This window comes from Staurois parvus, unplaced genomic scaffold (assembly GCF_062004578.1).
Source record: "Staurois parvus isolate SC_StPar_1 unplaced genomic scaffold, SC_StPar_1.0 ptg000243l, whole genome shotgun sequence".
NCBI classification, from domain to species: Eukaryota; Metazoa; Chordata; class Amphibia; order Anura; family Ranidae; genus Staurois; species Staurois parvus.
In genome coordinates, this window is record NW_028318039.1 from 15,587,130 (window position 1) to 15,605,570 (window position 18,441).

The following is an 18,441-nucleotide window of genomic DNA, read 5'->3' on the forward strand; positions in this document are numbered from 1 at the left end:
GGCCTCTGTTTGATCTACAAACAAATCAGTTGTTACAGTGCATGTTACATGTGATCAGTTATGACATCAGCCATTTGATGGATTGATGGCTCGGTTCAATTGACAGCACAAGAAACTGTGACAGTTATCATTCAGGGCATTCACCACAGTTACATCGATGGATGTACAATTATACAGTAAAGTCATACTAAAAAAATGAACCTACTCATAACTAAATCATACCTGGGGTATTATAGACATCTTCTTCCTCAAATCATGCAAGCCAATTTCAGATGTTAAAATTTTATCAATCCAAATTTTTCCTTCAGGTTCAGCAAGGCGGAAAAGAGCCGAGATAAGTGAACTCTTTCCAGCTCCTGTTCTTCCTACTATTCCAACCTGTAAATCAGTCAAACACATGGCAAACTCCGTCTTAACCATCCATTTTAATGAATATATTATTACAGTAGGACAACATGCAACTTGTGACCAGATGCATTCATATTACCCTATTTTAAATTTTAATTAGAAAAAAAAAATGAATATGGATGAATTAAAACATTTTTTATGCATTTTTACGTGTTCCAGTGCATTTTTGATGTGTTCTAGATGCTTCATTTCCTCTTTCTTTGGGACATTTGGAGTCCAGTGCGTTTTGATGCATTTTTGATCCAATTTACCATGTTCCAGTGTGGTTTTATGCATTTTATCGCATTCCAGTCTGTTCTACTTTTTTTCTGGAACCAGAATGCACTGGAACTGCAAGTACTGGTGTGAACCATGCCATTGACAACCATGTAACCTAATTTCTTTGCATTTTAGATGCAGAAAAAATGCACTGGACTACATGTAATGTGAACCATCCCTTAGAGTTATCTTTTCCTTACAATTATTCGTCTGAAAGTCACTGGAGAAGCTGCCCTTTTTTATGTATAATAAGACTTTAACATTTAGCTACATACCACCAACAGTGAAGATCCTTATGTTGGCATCTGCATAACACCTGCTATCCCATATATACCAGCAATGACTAATGACTTAAAATACTCCAAGGAATGGACATGATTATATATTTTTTTCTAAAGTACATCTTCATATAGTTTAATTTTATATGATAATACTCTGTTGCTGAAAACTGAAATGTATTCTTTTCAAAATTAGAAAAATTCTAATACACATATACTGTATCATCTCTGTGGCAGTCTAATGTTTTGAGATGACAACAATTTATATAGTGTGACTATTACTGACATTCCAAGAAAAGCCAGAACCGTTTTTCCCCTCTAGTATCACTAGTATATCCCTAAAGTCTTTAGGGATGGAAGAGTTCAAAATATTAAAAGTCTAAAGAATATATACTTTCAACTAGTCACAGGTAGTGGCTGCTCACAAGATTGGACTATGGTTAAAGCATCTGTTCTTTCACACACTGTACCTACCGTTAGTTAAGCAAGGACAAAGAGGGAGAATAGTGAGGATGCAAAATAACTGTTAAAAAAAAACTTGAAGAAAAAAACTGCGGGCACACAAGGAGTTAAATGTAATGATGTACAGTATATTCTAACTTATGGCGCTCTCTATTTTATTTTTACAATTTGCTGTTTCACTGAAGACCAATAGTATAGATATCACTATGCTGCCAGTGCTCTGACACTGTAGGTACCCAAAAAGATGATTCCCTTCTGAACCTATTCACGGTTATGTCTGTTGGCTACCATGTGACATCCCAGGAGTGTTCTTGAGTCCAAGTAATGCCTTCTTGTTTATTGGCTGTTGTTATTTGCTATAAGACCAGCAGCAAGGATGTGTGCCCTGTCGGCCGGCTTTAGTCCTAACAATTCTGCTAGCTAAGGGATGTAAGACATTAATTTAAAGGGTTTTTTTGGAAACATTAAGCACATTGGGCAGTAAAGTATATAGCACAATAACTTTATAAAGCAAGTAGGAGACATATTAAAGACAAAACTAAAAATAAATAAAACAATACTTAATTATAAGGATTTTCTCCCTGAACATTAGGATGTTGACAAAATACCTTTTCCTTTGGCCGGATTAGGGCAGTTAAATGTCTCAGAACCAACGGGCCATCCAAACTGTAGGCGAAATTGACATTTTCAAATGCTATCATACCCTTGCTTGGCCAGTCAAAGGGTGGACGTCTTTTACATTCCCACTCAGCTTCCTTTTCCAACTGAGTATACTCCATGACACGTTCGACAGAGATCATCTGCAATTAATAAATAGTGTGCATTAGATCAGGTTACAGAAATATTACTATAAGGAGTAAGCCTGTGCTAAGACCCTTTACTCCCTGCTGCATCACGATTCACCTTTAGCAGCCACTTTGAGGGCACTTTATACGTGTGCCCTGGTAGTCGTTTTTTCCTAGGAACTTAGAAATAGATATTCAATTAGACAGGCACCATATTCACAGTCTCCATTATTATAGGGTTACCTCAACTCTCTTTTACACTGATCAGCCATAACATTATGACCACTGGCAGGTAAAATAAATAACATCGATTATCTTGTTACAATGGCATCTGAAAGTGGGTGAGATATATTAGACAGCAAGTGAACATGTTGTCCCTGAAGTTGGTGTGTTGAACGTAGAAAATAAATGGCAAGCATAAGGATTTGAATGACTTTGACAACAACTAAATTTTAATGGCTAAATGACAGGGTCAGAGCATCTCCAAAACTGCAGCTGTTATGGGATGTTCCCAGTCTGCAGTGGTCAGCACCTACCAAAAGTGATCCAAGGGAATCAAAAACCACTGAACCGGCAAAAGGGTCATGGGTGACCAAGGCTCACTGTTGCACATAAGGAACGAAGGCTGGCCCATGTAGTCCGATCTAACAGAAGAGCTACTGTAGCTCAAACTGCTGAAAATGTTGAAGCTGAACTTCACCCTGAAGGGAAAGTTCTGCTCTATGCTTTCCTCCTTCCCTCCTGGGAGGAGGGGTGAGAATGGGTACCTGATTCTGACAAGCCATTTTTGGGAAATTTCCAGTAAAAATACAGTTTTATCTTGCATATTCAATAAGTATAACAGTTAACTAACATCTTCACACATGAAATAAAAAAACTTACCAGATTTTCAACTTCTGCGCTTTGTCTTACTCCCCACTGGAAAGATCCCATAATTGTAATAGCATAGGAGAGCGCCAAACCAACCTGTCCTGCATCAAGAGCTGTAGTGATACAAGTTTAACATTTTGTTAACATTTTGCATTAAAGGTACATTTATAACCAGTCAGTACAGAGTAAAAAAAGTGGTACTAACTTTCAAAAAATCACTTATGAAAATGTTAACAAACTATATGGCCCAAACTTAGATTACAATTTTTTTTTATAAAGTACCGTATTTGCCGGCGTATAAGACGACTGGGCGTATAAGACGACCCCCTACTTTTCCTGTTAAAATATAGGGTTTGAGCTATACTCACCGTATAAGACTACCCCCATTCCGAGGCAACACCAAATAAAAATGAAAAAACATCAGATTTGATTTCAATATGGTATGCTATTTCAGTATGGTATTCCAATGATGGGGTGCTATTCCTCCCACTGATACCAATGATGAGGCACTACTCCTCCCACTGACACTAATGATGGGGCACTATTCCTCCCACTGATACCAATGATGGGACACTATTCTTCCCACTGACACCAATGATGGGGCACTATTCCTCCCACTGATACCAATGATGGGGCGCTATTCCTCCCACTTATACCAATGATGGGAGACTATTGCTCCCACTGACACCAATGATGGTGCCCCATCATTAGTCAGTGGGAGGAATAGTGCCCCATCATTGGTGTCAGTGGGAAGAATCGTGCCCCATCATTGGTGTCCGTGGGAGGAATGGTGTCCCATCATTAGTGTCAGTGGGAGGAATAGTGCTCCATCATTAGTGTCAGTGGGAGGAATAGCACCCCATCATTGGTGTCAGTGGGAGGAATAGCGCCCCATCATTGGTATCAGTGGCAGGAATTGCGCCCCATCATTGGTGTCAGTGGGAGGAATAGCGCCCCATCATTGGTATCAGTGGAAGGAATAGTGCCCCATCGTTGGTGTCAGTGGGGAGGGGGAATAGTGCCCCATCGTTGGTGTCAGTGGGGAGGAGGAATAGTGCCCCATGGTTGGTGTCAGTGGGGGAGGAATAGTGCCCCATCATTGGTGTCAGTGGGGAGAATAGTGCCCCATCATTGATATCAGTGGGAGGAATAGTGCCCCATCATTGGTGTCAGTGGGGGAGGAAAAGTGCCCCATCATTGGTGTCAGTGGGGGAGGAATAGTGCCCCATCATTGGTGTCAGTGGGGAGGAGAAATAGTGCCCCATCATTGGTGTCAGTGGGGAGGAGGAATAGTGCCCCATCGTTGGTGTCAGTGGGAGAGGAACAGTGCCTCATCGTTGGTGTCAGTGTGGAGGAGGAATAGTGCCCCATCGTTGGTGTCAGTGTGGAGGAGGAATAGTGCCCCATCGTTGGTGTCAGTGGAGGAGGAATAGTGCCCCATCGTTAGTGTCAGTGGGGGAGAGGAGCGGCTGCTCCTTCTTTCAGTTCGGCCACTTGATTTTCGCGGGGCCGTTCGGCTTCGCCTCCTCGCCGGTGATTGGTCGCCTGTGTGCCTTTCCAGTGCTGGCGCCCAATCACTGGTGAGGAGGCGGAGCCGAGCGGGCGGCGGGACCATCGAGCGGCCGAACTGAAAGAAGGAGCAGCCGCGCTTCCTGGACCGGATCGTCGTGGGACCGGGACCGGAGCCAGGTAAGGTACAGCAGCCCCTCTGCCCACCCCTGTACTTGGTGTCCGTTGGAGGAGGACGGGGGGTGGCGCCGCCCCTCAAAAAAGTGCCGCCCTGACACCGACTCGCCGTATACCGGCGTATAAGACGACCCCCGACTTTTCAAAAGATTTTCACGGGTTGAAAAGTCATCTTATACGCCGGCAAATACGGTATATCTGCTTTATATGTAATCAAGTATGATACATTAGTATGAACCATTAGTATATCATATTCGGTTTAGTGAGGCTAGACACATTAGACAGACATTTCTATTTCCTAAGCAATTGTTCTCTTAACACAAGCTTAGGGTAGAAAATAGAGTAAAAAATTTAGAAAAAGGGACAATAAAGTCAAATGCCAATTTTACATACCAGAATGGTTGTGATGGGTAACTGTGATCCCCACAAGAAACCCATGACAACACAGTAAGAACATAGAAACCACATACAGATAGTAAACCAAGTAATCACACTTAAGAATTAGGACTACAGGCTAACTATTCAGCCATCATTCCGCCATATATGATACAATACAGTCAGGTCCATAAATATTGGGACATCGACACAATTCTAACATTTTTGGCTCTATACACCACCACAATGGATTTGAAATAAAACGAACAAGATGTGCTTTAACTGCAGACTGTCAGCTTTAATTTGAGGATATTTACATTCAAATCAGGTGAACTTTGTAGGAATTACAACAGTTTGCATATGTGCCTCACACTTGTTAAGGGACCGAAAGTAATGGGACAGAATAATAATCATAAATCAAACTTTCACTTTTTAATACTTGGTTGCAGTCAATTACAGCCTGAAGTCTGGAACGCATAGACATCACCAGACGCTGGGTTACATCCCTGGTGATGCTCTGCCAGGCCTCTACTGCAACTGTCTTCAGTTCCTGCTTGTTCTTGGGGCATTTTCCCTTCAGTTTTGTCTTCAGCAAGTGAAATGCATGCTCAATCGGATTCAGGTCAGGTGATTGATTCGACCATTGCATAACATTCCACTTCTTTCCCTTAAAAAACTCTTTGGTTGCTTTGCAGTATGCTTTGGGTCATTGTCCATCTGCACTGTGAAGCGGCGTCCAATGAGTTCTGAAGCATTTGGCTGAATATGAGCAGATAATATTGCCCGAAACACTTCAGAATTCATCCTGCTGCTTTTGTCAGCAGTCACATCATCAATAAATACAAGAGAACCAGTTCCATTGGCAGCCATACATGCCCACGCCATGACACTACCACCACCATGCTTCACTGATGAGGTGGTATGCTTAGGATCATGAGCAGTTCCTTTCCTTCTCCATACTCTTCTCTTCCCATAACTCTGCTACAAGTTGATCTTGGCCTCATCTGTCCATAGGATGTTGTTCCAGAACTGTGAAGGCTTTTTTAGATGTCATTTGGCAAACTCTAATCTGGCCTTCCTGTTTTTGAGGCTCGCCAATGGTTTACATCTTGTGGTGAACCCTCTGTATTCACCCTGGTGAAGTCTTCTCTTGATTGTTGACTTTGACACACATACACCTACCTCCTGGAGAGTGTTCTTGATCTGGCCAACTGTTGTGAAGGGTGTTTTCTTCACCAGGGAAAGAATTCTTCGCTCATCCACCACAGTTGTTTTCCGTGGTCTTCCGAGTCTTTTGGTGTTGCTGAGCTCACCGGTGCGTTCCTTCTTTTTAAGAATGTTCCAAACAGTTGTTTTGGCCACGCCTAATGTTTTTGCTATCTCTCTGATGGGTTTGTTTTGTTTTTTCAGCCTAATGATGGCTTGCTTCACTGAGAGTGACAGCTCTTTGGATCTCATCTTGAGAGTTGACAGCAACAAATTCCAAATGCAAATAGCACACTTGAAATGAACTCTGGACCTTTTATCTGCTCGTTGTAATTGGGATAATGAGGGAATAACACACACCTGGCCATGGAACAGCTGAGAAGCCAACTGTCCCATTACTTTTGGTCCCTTAACAAGTGGGAGGCACATATGCAAACTGTTGTAATTCCTACACCGTTCACCTGATTTGGATGTAAATACCCTCAAATTAAAGCTGACAGTCTGCAGTTAAAGCACATCTTGTTTGTTTTATTTCAAATCCATTGTGGTGGTGTATAGAGCCAAAAATGTTAGAATTGTGTCGATGTCCCAATATTTATGGACCTGACTGTATAAAGTGATAACAATTACAACATGTCATCGGGATCAATGGAACCTTGATCATATTGTAAAATCTAAGATAATTCTCTACTGGTCATAGCTGCATGTGTCTAAGCCACATGTTATGGACCACTGAGTCTCATTCAGCATGGTCTGTTCCAGTGGATGTACATGCTGCATTAGAGCAGGATCTTTTTAAAAAGTATGACTGTTCCTAATAGAATGATTAAAGGCTTGAAAAGCTATGCTTAAAGCACTTAAAATTGAATGTTAGTTAAAATGTATAAATGACATTAGGTGCTGCAAAATTGTAACAGTTCTATGTCTTCTATGGTTTTTTGTTTTGTTTTATTTTTATTCTTTTGTAAATTGCCTCCTTAGTCCCAGCAGAAAAGTCCTCTGTAGTCCTCTTCAGTAGTTTTTAGTAAGGACTGCTCCGCTGTGTGTAAGAGCAGCGGTTGCTCTCTGCTGCAGTCTGACATGCTCCCTAATTTATTTAGCAATGCTTGCTCTCTTCAGTAATATTGCTGACTAGAGAACTGGAAGTTTGGCACAACAGAGGGTGTGTCAGACTGCTGCAAAGAGGACTGCTCTACTTTCTGCAGAGTAACAATGGAAATTACTCTTCTATGGGGAAAGGGGGTTGATTTAAGCCACCCCCCCCAAAAAAAAAAAAACGTGTGACATACTACTGTAAGTATATTGTTGCACACTGATTTAATTTATATTATTTGGATTGAAACGTCAATTGAGGTTTAAAATGTAAAGTCTGGCTAACTAGCAGGGATTTACTGACATCGTTTTGTAAGAAAAAACATGTACTTTTAGCATATAATTCTTGATTAGAAAAAGCAGAGCAGTTATGCACATGTGACAGTGTCTAGGAACCCACCATTCTTTTGGCCCCACAGGAGCCTATTAGGCCTTTGAGATCATCAGAGGTATATCCTACTCACTCCTGTTTTGAGTACTGGATTACACCAATGGTGTTGCTAAAGGGTGGGTCTAGGAATAGGAAGAACTGTCTGTTGATAGTTTGCACCTCAACCAATGTGGATGCTGCCCTGATTACTTTAATATGTACAACTGACTTTCTGTCTAAAAGTCAGGCCCCATTCACACTAGGGCATTTTGATTTCAAAACGCTCTGCTAAAATGACAAATCGCAGAACCGCATGTTCAGGTGCCACTCATTTTAATGGAACATGAAAGCGTGATGCGGTTGTGGCGCGATAAATTGCGCTACAATTGTGTCAAATCGTGTCGCCCCAAAAGGTCTGCTTTATGGCTTAAACAATCCCTTTTCTCTGAAGTTCAGAAGCCCCAGAGCAAATAATGAATCATTTTGCAACTTATCTAAAGTTTTTAGAATAGAACTAATATCATAGTTTCTCACAGCCAAACGGATTATAAACATTTATGATAAAGTCATTCTAGACATTTATCATATATTAACAAAATGTATAAATGACTTATAAATATCGGTTGAAAACTACTCAAAATGGGTCCAGATCATTCCATCATATATGATCATTTAATCACTTGAACATGTCTTAAATTATGAGTTGTGAAATTGACAGACCATTCAAGTAATGAAAAAAAACATCCAAACTATTAATACTGATTAATCCTTTGTTTATGAACAGCAAAATTCTAATTATCGTATACCTTCTGTTGTAGTAGTTTTGTGTAATAAAAAAAACTGTAAATAAGACTGCTAAGGTTCTAGTTCTGACGTCTAATTTTATAGTAAAAGAAATTCACAGATTATAAGCTCCCAAGGCAGTAAACTGTTCAGTTGAATGTGGACAAACTGTCCCCTTTATAAAATGAGTATGAACTAAAGTACCTCAATTTAAATGACAGAATCACTATTACTTAGAACATGTACTTAAGGAAGGTTAATGCCATAATCCTTGCCACACAGAACTTACTTTTTGAAAGAATTAGTGAACCAAAGGCAATGGCTATAACAAACAAGGCACATATGGCATCCAGACGTACTGCGAGCCAACGAGATGTCGTCAGGAATAAAAACCAGGCCTCTAAAGAGAAAGCAATGAGTGTGATATAATGTGCAAAACAATGCTCAAAAATGTATGTTTCATTATAATCAAAATATGTTTGACATTTTTGTTTTTCTTTTCAGTTACACTTGTGGCAGAAGATGCTTTGTAAGTTAACAGATGACATGATTAAATGCACAGCCATGGAACTGAAATGGACATAAAAATATGCTGACAGCCTACAGAGAAATAGAGGGACTGAAATACCAACCGTTTGTGAGAACATGTTGAAGCACACAACTGAAGGTCTGGACACTTGGTCACATCATTTGTTAAGGTCATGTGACCAAGTGCCTGGACCTTCAGACATCTGACCAACATTACAGCATGCATGGAGCAGCATTTTCTTCAGAAAAATGTTTATATTCCAGTCCTTTTGCAAACCCCTAATACGATTAGATTTTTTATTTCTCTTATAAATGTCTCATTTTCATCACTACAAAACATTACAGGGGTGTTAACCCTTCCCTATGCTATCCAAAACGTAAAAATATTTTTTCAGCTGGAGTTACACTTAAAAATGTACCTGCTCCAATTTATATACAAATTCAACTTAAGAAGAAACCTACAGAACCTATCCTGTAACAAGGGGACTGACTGTATTCCATAAATCCCAGACTTGTGGATGTCCATGTTATAGTTGTCTTTCTTTCCACTTCAGGATCTCTGCAACTACTTTAGAGTAACAACTGACCTCTTTGGTACTTTTCTGACTAGTGCCTTCCTTGCCATATCCCTGAGCTTTGGATGTTATGGTTGTGCAATATTCTTTCCATTTTTAACAAAATCAATCTATTGGTGCTCTGAATTTGAAATACATGTTTAGGACTTGACCTTGATAGTGGCTTCCTTTGAACTGAACAAATCCCAGATTTGCTTTGATAGCTCCTCAATCCTCATGATTCTGTTTGCTTAGATAACTACCCCAACATGTGTACAGGTGTATTTATTTTAAGATCACATGACACTATTTACACAAGGGGGATTTAATTCAACTAATTATGTGGCTTCCTAAGACAACTGGATGCAGCAGATCTAGGAAATTTAGAGAAAAGACTGAAAACACAGGCATAATTGTGACTGAGCAATTTTTTATTTCATTTTCAAATATCCAGAAAACTAGGTCTTCTCTTTCTTGAAACTATGGAATCATTTATGTAGAACAATGACATACTGTGACAATTAAATACATTTAATTCATGGTCAGCAGAATACATTTTTATAAAAATTCATTTTTGCATTATCAGTGCAAAATTGAAAAGTTCTAGGGTAGGTAAATACTTAGTAGAGGGTAAACACTATTTTAGAGAAAACCTAATGCTCAGGCATGTTCGGACACTATCCTGCTGGGAACCTGTCAAAGCTGACAGCCAATGATAGAGGGCGGAGGAATTCTGGTTTGGACTCATGTTTGGACATGCCCAAGCTCATTCCTATTCACCAGGTTCTTAGGAATGGGTCCTGACCAAGGTGCTTCAGCACAATACTTTATACCAGAGTGATCATGGAACAACCAAAGGAAAAGTGACACAAAATATGAAATACTGATGCGTATGTGTTTTGTATTGATGTGAATAGAATATGAAACCTGACTAGTACAGAGATCAGCTAAGCTTTAGCTTTGCTCATCTCCAATATTTGTTGTATTTAGGTTGCATACAAGACTTATATTTACATTGAGCAGCGGTGCAAAGCATAGACAACCCATTAAGTGGGAGGTGGAGTGCCTTCTGTATCATGTGACTACTGTTATACCCAGATGCCTGTCCCACTGGCCCATGACCGAGAGCGAATGGTGACAGCTCACTCAGTGTGCTGGTAGCATGCAGTAAGTGTTTTCCCAGCACACAACCTTAGGCAGCCTTGTACGCATATGTGCATTGGCTGGGTCTTAAAACCCTCTTTTCTTGATGCTGCATATATGTGTTATGTGGTCGGCAAGAGGTTAAAATATGACCAAAGGCAATTTTTTTCTTTTTTTCTATTTTTAAGGTGAGAGGGATTAGAACACCTGTCCGGTTTATCCTGTTGTCTGCATTTCCCAGTAGGTTGATTCATGCTCCCTATTTGAACTGCAGACCGTTATTACTGAAAGTGAAAGAAAATTCCTAATTTTCAGGGGTCGCCAGAACAGAAATAGTGTAAAAATCTTCCAACCAAGACACTAGTTCTGATGATAAGGGGTTTCCCTCACTTTGGAGGGATTACTCTTCACATCCTGTTGTGACTATGGGACAGGAAGTGAAGGTATATCTCCCTGAGGGGATACAGGTAGTAAAAAAAAAACTAGGGTTGCCACTTTATCCCTTTAAAACCGAACACATATTAATTACACAGGTTCTGAGGCTCATTTAATGCAGATAAGACACTAAGTGAGTTTAATTGCCACCTTAGTCAGCCACAGAACCTGTGTAATTAATATGTGTTTAGTTTTAAAGGGATGAGGTGGCAACCCCATAAAAAAAACCCTCCCTTACTCTATTCACTTTTCAGTTCTACTTTAATTAGTTATTTTAATACTGTAAAAATAACAGTCTTTATACAAACCAGAATGTAGGTCTTGCTGTGCATCAAATAAATGCTGAAATCGTTCCTCTGCTTTAAATGCCCTAATGGTCCAAAGTCCTTGGAGAGAAGATGATAGATGGGAGAACACTGGACTTCGAGCTAGAAAAGTTGAATATTTGACGTTAGTTTTATATCACTTGTAAAAACATGACCCGAATACAAAGCAATGGAACATAGAAAGGAGTCCACCACAGATTTGCTTTGTCTGTTCTGTCACCCAAATAATATGCACATCAGCTCATAGTTTCCCCACCTTTACAGTAGATCTTAACTTAGAGAACTAAGAAGGCTGTCAGTGCTGAACTCCTGAAAATACTAGCTGAATGGCTGTCTCTGACATCAATACTCTGAAATAACAGACTGGAACAAACATGCAGCTCAAGAAAATTAATGTGAAAAAATAACTCTAAATCTGGGTCAATTATTCCAAAAATACCACAAGGATCAGCATAACAGAAAGGGAACTAGTATTTTCTGGGATAGTCAGCAAGGCCAGTCTCTGGGTTTCCTTCATCTTTATGTTGTGTTTTGTTTTTTTTTACATACATGGAACTTCCGTAGTCCACTCCTTGTGAATCTCCCCCAAACTCTTAAATGGCCTTTGCTTCACAATCTGCAGTTATCCCTGTTGATTTTGCAAATTTTTCTACCACACTTTTTCCTTCCACTCAACTTTTCATTAATATGCTTGGATACAGCACTCTGTGAACAACCAGCTTCTTTAGGAAGTGACCTCATTATGGAGGGTGTCAATGACTGTCTTCTGGACAACTGTCAAGTCAGCAGTCTTGCCTATGATTGTTTAACCCACTGAACCAGACTGAGAGATCATTTAAAGGCTCAGGAAACCTCTACAGAAGTTTTGAGTTAATTAGATGATTAGAATGTGACACATAAATCTACAATATTTAACTTATTCACAATATCCTAATTTTCGAAGGTTCTGAATTTTGGGTATTCACTAGCTTTAAGCCATAATCATCAAAATTAAAAGACAGAAATGCTTGAAATATATCACTCTGTGTGTAATAAATCTATATAATATATGAGCTTCACTTTCAATTTTTGAATTGAATTACTGAAATAATTTACGTTTTTGATGATATTCTAATTCATTGAGATGCACCTGTATACCTTGGTGGCAGATACTCTGGATTCTCAGCTGTAGGAAAGGAGAGAAAGCCACAGGGATTCATATCCCCATGGCTTTCTCTCCTCTCCTTGCAGAGATGATAGTTCAGGCTTTAGGGCTGTCATCCCTGCAAGGAGAGGAGAGAAAGCCATGGGTATTTCAAATCCCTGTGGCTTTCTGTCCTCTCCTACAGCCAAGAATCCGAAGCATCTGCCTCCATGGTATGAATCCCCACACACCCACTCTCCACTCAGCAAGGGATCGGCGCAGTGAGGTTTGCCACACCGCTCCTGTATGAACTTAGGCTATGACAAGCCTCGGTTCACACAGGAGCAGTGGGGAAACCGCATGCGATTTAGACAGGAATTGCATTGTATTGACGCAAAATCACAACAAAAAGTATCGGTTTCCGGTATCAGGAGCAGTTTCACAAGTACGTGTACTCGTGAAAATACTCAGGATCGGCACCAATACTGGTATAGGTGCATCCCTAGGGTACACTCATCCATGTGGCCATAATCATGCCACTAATGGACAAGCCCCATACATCACCATATCTACGCAAAAATAAATCTATCTGGCTATAGGGATCACGGTACATGCACCAGTATATGCAATGCTCTTTGCCCCAAAAATATTATTATGGGAAGAAAAGCTGTTTATTCCCTTTATAAATCAGAAAAGTGCTCCCAAAGAAAAATCAGCAAAGAAACCCCAACATGCTTCACTCTTAAAATGAGCTTCATCAGAGATGAAGAAAATTAAATATAAAGTGAGCAAAGAAAATCAAATAAAGTCACATGGTAGAAGTAATGGCCAAAGAAAATCAAATAAAGTCACATGGTAGTCACATGGTCCAATCACAGCTGATCACATTGCAAACAAACTTGACGGTTATCGACAGTCTTTTCCACACATGTTGAGGAAAGGAGAGCCAATAACCGTCAGTTTTGACAGGTAACATTTATACTGATAATCAGGGAACTGATCATCAGTGCCCCTGATTATCAGTGCCGCCCCATCAATGCCAATGAGTGCCCATCAGTGACACCAAACAGTGCCGCTTATTAGTGCAGATCAGTGCTGCCGATCAGTGCCTCCTTATCAGTGCCACCTCAACAGTACCCATCAGTACCACCTCATCAGCTACCATCAGTGTAGCCTCATCAGCGCAGATCAGTGAAGAAGAAAAAATTACTTATTTGCAAAATTTTATAACAGAAACTAAGGAAAAAAAATTTTTTTCAAAATGTTCAGTCTTTCTTTAGTTTGTTTAGCAAAAAAATAAAAAACCCAGTGGTGAATAAACACCACCAAAAGAAAGCTCTGTCTCAAAAAAAATAATAAAAATGTCATTTGGTTACAGTGTTGCATGATAGTGTAATTGTCGGTCAAAGTGTAACAGTGCTGAAAGCTGAAAATTGGCCTGGGCAGAAAGGGGGTGAAAAGACCCGGTAGGCAGGTGGTTAAAGGTTAACTAAACCTAAGGGCAAAACTATAATATACTGCAGATTACCAGTCAATTGATCGAATACAATATTAGCACAGGCTGTATTTTTCATATTTCATTTGATAATGTTTAAAAAAGTAATTTACATGTATATAATTTGTAAAGCTTTTTTTCTTTAAGTACAGCTCACATACAGTACAAATGTAATCACATTAGGGCATTTTATTTATTTGTTATATAGAGAACACATTTTATACTGGGGTAAATTGAAGGGAGCAACAAGGACTGACAGAGTTTCTGTACATTTCCTTCAAGCATCATGACTGCGATGCTCACTTATTAATGGAATATAAAGTGACAGCAACCGGCTGTGCGTGTCAGCAGGTAAGACAGTTCTACAATGGAGGCATTATGAAGCTCTTTCAAACTACAGTAGCTCCTTTTCTCTCTTCCTTTCACATTTTTTTATTTCTCTTTTATTCAATGGTCACTTTCTCTATAAAAATAAATGTCACCTAACATGAACCAGACAACAGAAGGCATGTCAATCATTCCACTTTTGAAAAAAGACAAACATTAGATATTTAGTTATTGTGACAGCAGCTATGAAAAGCATTCTGATTAGTGTCTTCACACAACAGGTCATAAATAGAATAGAAAAACCTATACAAGAACACACAAACACACACCCGCACACACATTAGACACCATACATTCTGAAGCCTTCTGGGACTTTTTAGGTACCCTTAAAGCGGTTGGAAAGGCTTTATTTCTAAAATAACAAACATATTATACTTACCCGCTTTGTGCAATGGTATTGCACAGAGCAACCCAGAACCTCATCTTCTGGGGTTCACAGCAGGCACTCTGGGTTTCTTCCTCTTCTATGTGTTCTACCATAGCAAGACACTTGCTATGGTGGCACACCTGCGGGTTCGCTCCCAAGTTGGGCTGTGTACATCAACAGACACACACTTCATGGCTTAGCCCTGACTCTTATTCACAGGTTTTGATTGACAGTAGCAGGAGCCAATGGCCAGCCAGCGCGGAATGGATTAAGGACTCAGGTAAGTATTTGGGGGGGGGGGGGCATACAAATACAGGGCCATTTTTTACCTTAGTACAGGGAATGCATTAAGGTAAAAAATAGTCTTGCCTTTGCAACAACTGTAAAATTGCTCACATTTGCTCACAAATTTGTCTTTATTGTGTCTTTTTACTTACTAATACTTACACAGAGGTAAATATTTAGAACAGCAATTGTGTAGACACAGCAATCAGATTAAAAACTTAACCTCAAGACTGGTAACCAGGCCAGGATCCCTCAACCACTAGGCTGAAAGGCGCACCAAGAGGTATAACACCTGTGCTATCAACTGCCCCTGAATAGTATTACTGGATGTATTCCTTGTGGTGGCCAGGGACTGGGTTGAGACACCTTTAAAGAAGAACTCTGGGATAGATAAAAAAATCACCCATTAGTACATCCCCCTACACAGAATACTAAACGGGTAGTAACATTTTAAAAATCCTTACCATTTAAGAGAAAAGTGGCTGGGGGAAGAGGAGACATAGCAGCCACTGGTCTTACAAACAGGAAACCAAAAGAGAATTAATGGTTTGATTTGAAAATGAATAAGCTATTTCAGAGCAACTACTGAGTGAACCAGAAAATGGATGACATATTCAGTGAAGGTAGGAAATCAGCAACAAGGATATGTAAAGAAGTTTTTGCCCGGAGTTCTGCTTTAAAGAACAACACCCCTTTTAAAGGACTGTCATTTGGAGAGTGTGACGGCTGTGCAGAATCATTCCTTGCTAAGGTACAGGTGGCATGGGTTCAGAACATTCGCTGAACAAAGGCCAGTTCGGCCCAACTTTACGAAGATAAAGTATGTATTTTGAAAACCATAGCACAAAAGCTACAGTCTACAGTTTGCTTAAGTATCGCTCACTGTACTATATCTATGAAGAAGCAGCATTTCTAGGAAGGAAGTGTTTTAGGACAACAGAACACTTCCCCCTCTCTAACATGGGGGAAAGTGTTCTATATGTAGCACCCTCTAGTGTGCTAGTGAAACTAGAGCAGTGTAGGTAAATGTATTGTGTATGACTCATGGTAACTGTGTGAGTCTGTAAACAGGCTGGGTTACTGAAGGTCAGGCTGGATGACTTAACAGGCTGGGACATTATTGCCTCCACCTTGTTCTGGAGTACCACGGAAACGTCCAGAAGCCAGTGGGCAGAAGGGGTGAAGACCTAGTCTAATCCCAGGTTTGGAGGCCCTGGTACAGTGGTGAGACCAATCCATAAATATGGGAGAGTCAAGCTGGCAGAGAGAGTCGGGTGGAAGATGGAGTGCTGAGGAGCCTGTAGGTGGCCTGGCAGAGGTCCCCTGGATCTAGGGGGGCTGGCCTCCAGGCTAGACTCGGGATGGCTCAGGAGGGTCCAATCAGCATCATGGCATGAACAGGATCAAGGCCTGGGAGCAGTTAGAGCAAGGACAGATTGAGTATATCAGCACACCTAGGGATCTACAAGTAGAGAGTCTGCCACATGTAGCAAGCTGTCAAAGGACAGCGCTGTGCTTAATCCTTTATCCTTGTCCTGGTAGATCTTCAGAGCAGCCAGGAGGGCTGGCAGTGTCTGCAGGTTGTGGAGCTGAAAGCAGTTTGACAGGGGGAGAGGAGATATATCTGCATATAGTTTGCAACAAGCTAAGCTTACCTTCAGAGGGGCTGCAAGTCCCTAGCTCGTAAGGGGCAGTTGCTACTGACATGTAATGACTGCCCACTTTCAAGGAAAAGAAAAGTTCAGGATCTGTTTCTGTAAATAGGAAGAAAGGTGTCCCTTTGCATTGATTAAGTCAAGTTGGTCATCTTATAATCCCTATTACCCTATCCAAGTTACATCCCCTAATAAATAACAAAAACCAAGCTCATGGACTGTTCACTGACCATGGATGCAAGCGTGGAAAATGCATATAGCCTGAATATGCAAATCTTAGAGGGATCCTGAAACACTGTGGCCCCCAAAAGGGTAATGCTATACAGTATATAATAGCCCACAGATAAAAATCAGGGCTGATAACATTGTTCCAGAATTCGGTTAAGCTTTGTCAGCTCACTACAGGAAGTTTTCAGCTCACTGGATTTCTGGCAGAATTAACAGATACTTTTTGGACAGACACAACCAAATGTTTTCCACGGTATACTCAACGGACCAAAATGCAACAAATAAGGGCAGTTAACTGCTAGGGCATACATACCCTTTAACTGAACCACACCGATGGGAATTGTACAGCGTAAAACTATGGTACAGACTTTTCTTTGCTGCTTTATTTGCAAATGTAGGCAAACTGGGAAAGTGGAAATTAGCTCCTAAAATCAAAGGATAAGCTCACCTTTGGAACACGTACAGGTTACACCCGTATTTAGGGTGTAATATGCAACATGTTCCAATCCCAACCCCCACTTCTCCCCACTTCCTGAGCGTTTCCCCACTTTCTCCCTGTGACAGCGGGCAATGGTTCTTGTCCCATTTAAAGTAGGTGCCCACACAGCCATGTCATTCATTCACATCAATCTGTGAATGAACAAACTACAAATCCTGTCTACCATCACAGCAGATGGCTTGCAGTTCTCAATGAACTATGAGTGCACTGATCAACATACTTGTAGTCTATTCATACGTTCAGCTTTCTAAATGAAAGCCTGTACAGAGGTACGAGCAGAATGCTGGAGGACGTGTCTGCAGAAGCCTGACGTTGCACATTTCCTGCAAAAAAATGTGCATTTATTTTTCCCTTAAAGGTGCATTAGCCTTTAAACATGTTTTAAAGTTTAGGACGCTACTGATCCGGTTTTGGCAGTTCCCAGTCCTCTTCACTGAACAGATAGAAAACAAAATTTCTTTGTATCCACAGCCTATTCTCTATAGGCACATGCGAAAAAGCTACTAAGGCCATTTATATTTTTATATATTGTATATATCTTCTGAGATTCTACCAAGTCACCATTACGCAAATTCCCCCCAGCAAACTTCACAAAAGAATAATACAGCTATTAGCGCTTGAGTCATGGCTTCTCTCTTGGGAAGGTCAAAATCTCCAGCTCGTAGTATTAGAATTTGATATAAGCAGCACTTGCCAGAGCTCCTCTTAAAAAGGCACCACTTAAGCCAGTCATATTTCTCTAAATGGGTTTTAATGCAGCTAGTCTAAGTATCTGCATTGCAAAAATCTACCAATATTACACATATCACTGACCTATTTATATTGCTTGGTTGCAGTGAAGTA

General features: G+C 40.4%; 1 protein-coding gene across 1 annotated transcript in view; it reads right to left on the reverse strand.

Moving 5' to 3' along the window:
- ABCC4 (ATP binding cassette subfamily C member 4 (PEL blood group)) overlaps window positions 1-18,441 on the reverse strand; it is a 400,044-nt gene that overhangs the window by 110,161 nt on the left and 271,442 nt on the right. The window contains exons 22-26 of the mRNA XM_089680483.1: window positions 11,542-11,661; window positions 8,863-8,973; window positions 3,074-3,174; window positions 2,015-2,206; window positions 223-378 (exon numbers count right to left, since the gene is read on the reverse strand). Of these exons, the coding sequence (XP_089536609.1) occupies window positions 223-378; window positions 2,015-2,206; window positions 3,074-3,174; window positions 8,863-8,973; window positions 11,542-11,661 (680 nt within the window). The remainder of the gene's footprint in view (window positions 1-222; window positions 379-2,014; window positions 2,207-3,073; window positions 3,175-8,862; window positions 8,974-11,541; window positions 11,662-18,441) is intronic.